The sequence below is a fragment of the Protobothrops mucrosquamatus genome, unplaced genomic scaffold (genome assembly GCF_001527695.2).
Source record: "Protobothrops mucrosquamatus isolate PMUCROS unplaced genomic scaffold, P.Mucros_1.0 scaffold3691, whole genome shotgun sequence".
Lineage (NCBI taxonomy): Eukaryota > Metazoa > Chordata > Lepidosauria > Squamata > Viperidae > Protobothrops > Protobothrops mucrosquamatus.
Window position 1 is genome coordinate 41,780 of NW_015389648.1, and position 8,055 is coordinate 49,834.

An 8,055-nucleotide genomic window follows, 5' to 3' on the forward strand; every position below is an offset into this window, starting at 1 on the left:
TCCTCCGGGAGAAGGGCGGGGTATAAATTTAATAAAATCTAAATCTAAATCTAATAAATCTAAATGAGCTTTTAAATGTTAATTATGACATTTTTAACTTTTTTAATTTTTTTGTTTTAATTGCTATCTTAAATTGGGATTTTTGTGTGTTGGTTTTCAATCTATTATCACTATAATCTATTCAATGGCCTTGATCGCTGGTGCTACATCAAATCAAATAATATACAGGTAGTTCTTGATTTACTAGGGCAGTGGTGGCGAACCTATGGCACGCATGCCAGAGGCGGCACTCAGAGCCCTCTCTGTGGACACGTCTGCTGTTGCCCCAGCAGAGTTCGCCAGAGTAGCAAGCACGTGGCATTTGGAAATGACAGGGCAGGAAGTGAGCAAGCAAGCGGCATTGGCCCCCCGGGGATGTCCCAGAGATGGCGAGAAACTGGCCCCTGGCCCCTGGCCCCAGCCACGCTCACCAAGTCTGCTGTGACCACTGCAGCCATGCCTACCCAGTGGGCGATGCCCCCCATCCCCCTTGAGGGCACCACAATGCTGATGCAGCCCTGGCATTTTGCAATAAATAAGTGGGTTTTGGGTTGCAGTTTGGGCACTCAGTCTCTAAAAGGTTCGCCATCACTGTACTAGGGTAACTGAGCCTGAAATTATGGCTGTAAATTGTGTTGGTCATTAAATGGGTCACCGCCCGTGACTATGACCAATTTTACAGGTTTTTGTGATGGTCGATAATAAATGGGGCAGACGTTAAGTGAACCCATTGTACCCACTTTTTGGTAGAAAGCAGAAGTAAATGGCAGTTGCCTGCCAAAAGCATTATAAATCATGGTCAACCATAAATATAGGCTAGTTGCCAAGTGTCCAAAATGCTATCACATGACCCTGAGGGTCTCTCTCTCTCTCTCTCTCTCTCTCTCTCTCTCTCTCTCTCTCTCTCTCTCTCTCTCTCTCTCTCTCTCTCTCTCTCTCTCTCTCTCTCTCTGTGTGTGTGTGTGTGTGTGTGTGTGTGTGTGTATCTGTGGCCATCAGTACTTTGAAACTAGTTTGTAAGTAGTTCTGGAGAAATTTGTTCGTAAATTCAAACGGTCATTAAGTGACTGATTGTAAGTCAAGGGCTTCCTATAATACAGGATAAAATATAGAACTGTGCCAAAATGTTATCTTGCTTAAGGCCCTGTTTTCCTATGCAACCAATAATGTGTATCATAACTATTTAGCAGTTTGTAGAATGTTGCTGTTGATGCCCTGTTTCCAGTGGTATTTAGTACAGCAAGTCATCTGAATGTGGGCATTCCTTTTATGCCATCAAAGCTAATAGCTGTTGATAGACCTTGAACATATCCTATGTCGACTGGTTCTGGAAATTAAAGAATTTAATTAAACAAATTGAACAACAGTGGCATTCACAACCATTTAACCTGATTACTGAATTAATCCAGTTTTCTGGCTTTGTAAAACTCATTGCACAGAAATCAACCAAGCGGGATGCACATCGGGCTAGGCCATAAAGAAACTAACAAGGATCAACACAAACCATTCTTAGCATAGTATCCAGATGCAAACTCTAAGTGCTCAAATGACCAGGTTAAATATGTCATGTGACATATTTGTCTTACCAGAATTTTAGATCTTGGATTATTTAATTGGATGTCCCAAAAGAGGGAGAAAGAGAAATTTCTGTATTAAAGAAGCTTTTTCTTTCTCTTACACCAACTGTGATGAATTTAAATTAGCCAATGGTTAAGGAAGCCCATCAATACGTGCCAAAATCATGACAAGGGATTTCGTTCCAAGTAGGAAACAGTGTGAGTTTTGTTCGTTTGTTTGTTTCTAAGCACATTTTCATGGGATTTTTCTTTAAATTAAGATTGCGTATTTCACATTCCACATCCACTGAAGCAAAAATAATTTCTTTGCTTATAGGGAAGCTAGGAGAAATACAGTTCCTTATGAAAACATCCTCATTATGGATCATTGACTAATAAGTGTATTTTCTTTTCAAGACTGACAAAGGGCAGAAAATTTGATCCCTAGAAAACACAGATTGTAATTCTGTTGGCTATAAAAATACTGCTTGAGATATATAAATCAGCAAAAATCTGCTCTAGGGCTTGTTCTAGCAAGGCAGAACCTGTCTCATTTATCCATTTCTTTAAATCAGTTATTTGCATAAGTTTTCAAACACAGCTTTCCTTAAATATTCAATAATATTACATATATTTTCTCCTAAAGTACCAGCCTTTTAATGGAAATTCCAAGATTTTTTTTTGTAAACATACTTTTCCCTGACGCTCTTTGTGATAAAATTTTTCCCTTTCCACTCTTACTTTTTTAAATCTGCACTTCTCCACCATATTGATTGATTATATACCATCAAGTCATTTTTAGCTCCTAGCATCCACACAAATAGATTTTTTTCCATAACCATCTATTTTTTTAGCCTGTTATTTAGGCTCTTGTATGTCTGATACAACTCCACTGTGATGTACGCAATTTCAGAAACAATCTTTTATGGCTGTATCTTTCACAAACAAATTGGTTTAATGTCCGTGTATGTTAAATTTTGATGGGAGTAATACAGATTTTAGGGTCCATTCACTGCAATGGCAGAGTCCATGTTCCTGTGTGCTGCAACTCTGTTCTTTTAAAACTCCATGGTGGATTTCATTGACATCCCTGGTTCTTCATGACATTTTGGGATAATCCTTGCTCCTCTTTGAACTAGTAGCATCAAGTGAATAACAATATGGTGTGCTTGGTATGAAGGACGTATTCTGCAAAAAGTTTATAAAATATCCTTCTAGAAATCCAGAGCACCTGAAACTTCCAAATGAGGCTGTGATAGACATCTCATGCTACCTTCATGGAAGATGACTTCTTCTTCTCTTTATCTTTTGACATGGTATTCAATATTAATATATTATGTCATTTCCAAGATTGTGTGCATTCAAATAAAAGAGTATCAAAAGTTTCATCGCTGAACCTCAAATATAATTTGCTGGTCCTGTATCTGGAGTGGGGATTGAGGTTATTTTTGGAAATGTTTGTAAGCTTTCATTACTATCCTTAAGTCAAGATGTGCCTTGAACCTTCAGGATAATGACAACTGTAGATCTGGAATGTTTTCATTCTGTCAGTCAGTCAAGTTTGGCAAAGAGATAACCAAAGTTCAAATAAATAAAATATAAAAAAACAAAACCCAAACACCTTCCCTTATGAGTCTTCCCTGATATTGTGAATGAGAGTGGAAGGTTTGATAAAAATGTCTCCCCAGAGAACTCAATCTGCAAAAATTTTGAACAATGGATAAGAAGCTCTCTACTTGATAAAATGTTTAATTGTCCACCTTTGTCCTGTGCAGCTGCGGAGAATAAGATCCATACCTGACGTGCCTTTATTTTCAACTTCCAAGCAGCGTCCTGTCCCTTTATTTAGGATTGCACCATGCTGGATTATTGTTAAATGAGAGAGAGAGAGAGAGAGAGAGAAATCAGTGTTTACATTCATCAACTTTTAATAGGTCAGATTACAATTCCCATGCCAGTTGGGAATATTTGAAGTTGTAATTCAGGACAAACCTGACATGTACAAATCCAGCCCACACAGTTCATCTGTATATTTGGTATGTTGATATATGATATAGTATTGGTATATGAACCTAGAAAAATATGGCAATTCAGCATTTTGGTTGTATGGTATACAAATGCTACCATTGTGCCTCTTCACTGGCTCATTATAGGGACAGGAAAAGTATGAACCTCCAGCATAGCCAATGGTAAGGCATGCAGGAACCTTAATACAACTATGTCCCAAATCATCTTGTATGAACTCAACAGAATGGACCTGAAGCTCTTTGGCTCACTTACAGAGAATTCAGTAGCCCTGTACTAGAGCAACACAACCCTATGGGAGACCTATGACTAGGAGTTTCTATTGCTAAATTAGTTTGTCCATGGGACTGTTGTTCTTGTGTTGGTCCAACTGGACTCTTCTTTGGTATGCATTAACTCCACATGGGTTCACCCAAAAGTACAAGTGGGCTATTGCGTTAAGGACCCCTGACAAAGCTAATAGATCCTATTTGATTGATAATAGGTGTCTGTAGCCATAACTTTGTTTCATTTTGTTTAGTTTGGAACCCCAGCAATTCTTTATATGTTTTAGCCTATATGTTTAGAGAACTTTCTTTAGAGAAACCTCAAGAAAATATATTGGCACACTCAATGAAAAATCTTTCCATTGTACTGGGATCTGGATTTCACTTTATTCAGTGGATTATTTTGTCTAAGGGCTATGAAGGGCTTTGGATCTAAAGGCAAAAGAAGTCGTTTGGAGAATGAATGCTCATGTAGACCACACCTGTCTCCAGCTTCTGAACTTTCTCAGGATCATGCTGAAGCTGCATAAGGAAGTGGCTGCAGCAAGGTTCTGGGTCAGCATCTATTCATGTGCCAGAGTTGCTGTTTTTTTGCCCAAAAATTTGCCTCAAAGCCAAGGACAGCAGGGAGATGGTGTAAAAAAGAAATCAAGATGGTGTTCTGAAACATCACACTGACTTTTTGACAGCCTATTACCATCATCAACAACACATGTCCTGTCCATGGCCTATTTCATACTGCAGCCAAACAATCTAGGCAGGACAATTCTATATCTGAGAGATATTATCACATGTGCTTTACTTTCAAATGTTCCAGCTTCAATCCTTGGCATGTTTGGTCAAGGTTGGGAAATCTCTCCAATGCAAGCATGGCTGATTTTGGTAGGAAATTAGGCAGCTTCCAGAATTCTAACATATTTTTTTTTGGGGGGGGGGGAGTAAAATACCCACACTTATTTTGCATCAAGGCAACAAAGAAGAATTCACAGTTTCCACATACTAACTGAAGGTAGCCAGGCTCCAAACTAACTCAAATAATCACAGAGAATGTACTTCATAATAATACACAAGAATAGCTAAACCAACGGTCTGATTTAGTGCAGAGCTGCTTCTTATATTATGAAACAGCTATGGGAACATCACCACATTAAAATTAAAATTAATATAGTCAAGCTGGACTGGAATAAACTGAAACTCTCTGTTTAGCTTTATGTAGGTCTAATTTCAGTGGCTTACAAGCATAGGGTAGCAGAGATAACTGAATAATTATTTGATGCATATTCCATTCACTGTTAATGTTGGCTCCTCTCACAAAGTGTGTGGTTGTTTGTTTTTGTTTTTGTTTTTAAATCCCATCTGTTTTAGTCTCCCTTTTATCAAAATGAGGTAACAAACTGTGTATTCAAAACTGGCCCTTGCTCTATTGAATATTGGTGGCATATACATCGGAGAAAATGGGCAATTGCTTTCAGCTCACTGCTAAAAAGGATTCAATATTTTAAAGAGGATATATGCTTTTAATGAGATGGCCAGGTAGTTTTCCAGTCCTTTCGTCTCCTTTTCTTTTTTTTTAAAAAAAAACCTTTGTAGTTTGGGGATGATGAAGGCCCAATATGGCCCAATATTACTACTCCTAGCCCCATTGCCTCAAAGGTGCTTTTTTCTTTGAGGAAGTAGACATTTTGCTTTTCATCCAAGAAGCTTAATCTGATGGAATGGTGGGATGGATGGAAGGACTACTTCTGACATCCCAGCCACCATCTAGCCAGAACTGATGAAGCTTCTTGGATGAGAAGCGAAACCTCTTTTTCTTCCTCAAAATAATAATAATAAAAAACCATAGTCCAATTGCCTTTTGAAAAAAGGACCTTTGAAATAACCATGAGCTGGATGACTGAGAATCTCCATAGACACCTAGCTCCATTCTAAAAGTATTTCAGAAACAGCTGGCTGGAAAAGCAGAAATGAAGATTAGAAAGCTTAGGCTTTAGATCTTCTGAGAATAAGCATCACACTTTTTTTTACAAGCTTTGCAGAAAAGCTGTAAAGGTCATCAAACCTCTCTTTGAACTTTTATTGGAGGAGGATGACTTACAGAAGGGAAGATCTGGCTAGGGTTTAACCTTATAGTTATTAATATGCTCCAGCAGCAGGGGTGATTTTGAACATACTGTAGACTGCGGCTAAAAAAACCCGAAGGTTTACCACAAATAATTCATATGAAAATAAATGCAGATAGCACGAACCTGTATAAAATTCCAACGCTTGTGGAGGCTGCTCTTGACTTTCTCGCAATCAAGCAGCTGAGGGAGTTTACTCTTCACATTATCCACCAGGCAGCGGGTATCTGGGAGCAATATTGTAGTCCCAAGAGCTCCTAAATGCAGATATCCTTCTTTGGTGTAGCGAGCAAGCTAGGGAAGGAAGAGAGAGAAAGAGTCAGGCTTAGAAATATGAAGGTTATCTACATGCAAAACCAAATAGAGAGTCTGGTAGTGAAAGATAATATGGATTATTATGATCTTAAATGAAGCTTTGCTCTGGTGAAACTCCATCTCAAGTACTCTGCAAAGCTCTGGGCAAAGGTTCAAAGAAGCGGTGGAGAAGGTCCAAAGAAAGAGGATAAGGATAATCAGGGTATTCAACCTTACAAAGAGAAATGGGTATGCTTAGACTTCAGAGTGATGGTGATTGAATAGCATGCTTCAAATAAACCGAAGAGTTGGTTCACAGAATTAAGGCTGTTCTCTGCTTTTCTCAGAGTCTAAATCTATTACAGAAGGCAAAATCACTATTAGAGAAGACTTCCTAATGGCAAGAGGAGACTTTTCTTGTGTTCCTCAAGGTGATATCACCTCTACTCTCTTGGCTTTCTGACAGGGCCTCAAAACCTGGCTCTGCCACTTGGCCTGGGACCCCGATGGGAGTGTATCATACTACAGGTAGCTAGTGGACCAAAAGCAGATTCCACCTCCATCCCATGTGTATCTTGCTCTCTTTCTCGCCATCTTTGACAATTTTAATGTTGATTTTAATGCTGATATTAATAACTGTAATATTTTAATGTTTTACTCACATCTGTTCAATTTCATCCATACAGAGTGAGGCAGGTTGAAACCTGGTGGTTTGGTAGAGAGTTTACTAAGAAGGAACCTTGGACCATTCCTCTCTCCAGACATTCTTGGAGTTAAACTGGTTAGATATTAAGTGAATAGCTGTTTTCCATGCTGGCCTACAGGATTTCGATCTTGTGGTGGACTGTGCATTGTCATCCTTCCTCATTGACAATTGAGAGCTTGTAGTCTTCTAATGTAGGGCAGTATGATATTGCTAACTACTGGTAACCAGTACACAATACTGCATGAAACAACAGAGGCGATTGCCTGAATACTTGGAATACTGCATCCAGTTTTGGTTACCACAATATAAAAAAGATGTTGAGACTCTAGAAAGAGTGCAGAGAAGAGCAACAAAGATGATCAGGGGACTGGAGGCTAAAGCATATAAGGAACGGTTGCTGGAATTGGGTATGTCTAGTTTAATGAAGAGAAGGATGAGGGGGGACATCATAGCGGTATTCCAATATCTCAGGGGTTGCCACAAAGAGGAAAGAGTCAAGCTATTCTCCAAAGCACCTGAGGGAAGGACAAGAAGCAATGGATTTGAAACCAATTAAGGAGAGAAGCAATCTAGAACTAAGAAGAAATTTCCTGACAGTTAGAATAATTAATCAGAACAACTTGCCTCCAGAAGTTATGAATACTCCAACAGTGGAAATTTTTAAGAAGAGATTGGACAAACATTTGTCTGAAATGGTATAGGGTTTCCTTCCTGAGCAGGGGGTTGGACTAGAAGACCTCCAAGGTACCTTCCAACACTGTTATTCTATTCTATTCTATTCTATTCTATTCTATTCTATTCTATTCTATTCTATTCTATTCTATTCTATTCTATTCTATTCTATTCTATAGCTGAATGGGACATCCAGTTATGAGGCCATAGCCGTATCCCCATAAAAGTTTTGTATATAATTACATGCATTGTGTGAGATGGGCAGCATATAAATTGAATAATTAATTAATTAATTAAAAATAGCGAAGATACTGGAGGAACTGTTGGTTCTGGTCCTGCTCACTGACGCAGAGAAAGTAAAGACCAATGACTCTTCT

At 38.7% G+C, this 8,055-nt stretch overlaps 1 protein-coding gene across 1 annotated transcript; it reads right to left on the minus strand.

Annotated features, from left to right (window-relative positions):
* Positions 1 to 3,292: 3,292 nt before the first annotated feature.
* Positions 3,293 to 6,300, minus strand: LOC107298070 (polypeptide N-acetylgalactosaminyltransferase 17-like; the record flags this gene model as incomplete). The annotated part of the gene is made up of 2 exons (XM_015827432.1): positions 3,293 to 3,456; positions 6,133 to 6,300. Coding segments are annotated over 2 exons (297 nt in total), but the record flags the coding sequence as incomplete, so codon positions are not given.
* Between the last annotated feature and the right edge of the window lie 1,755 nt (positions 6,301 to 8,055).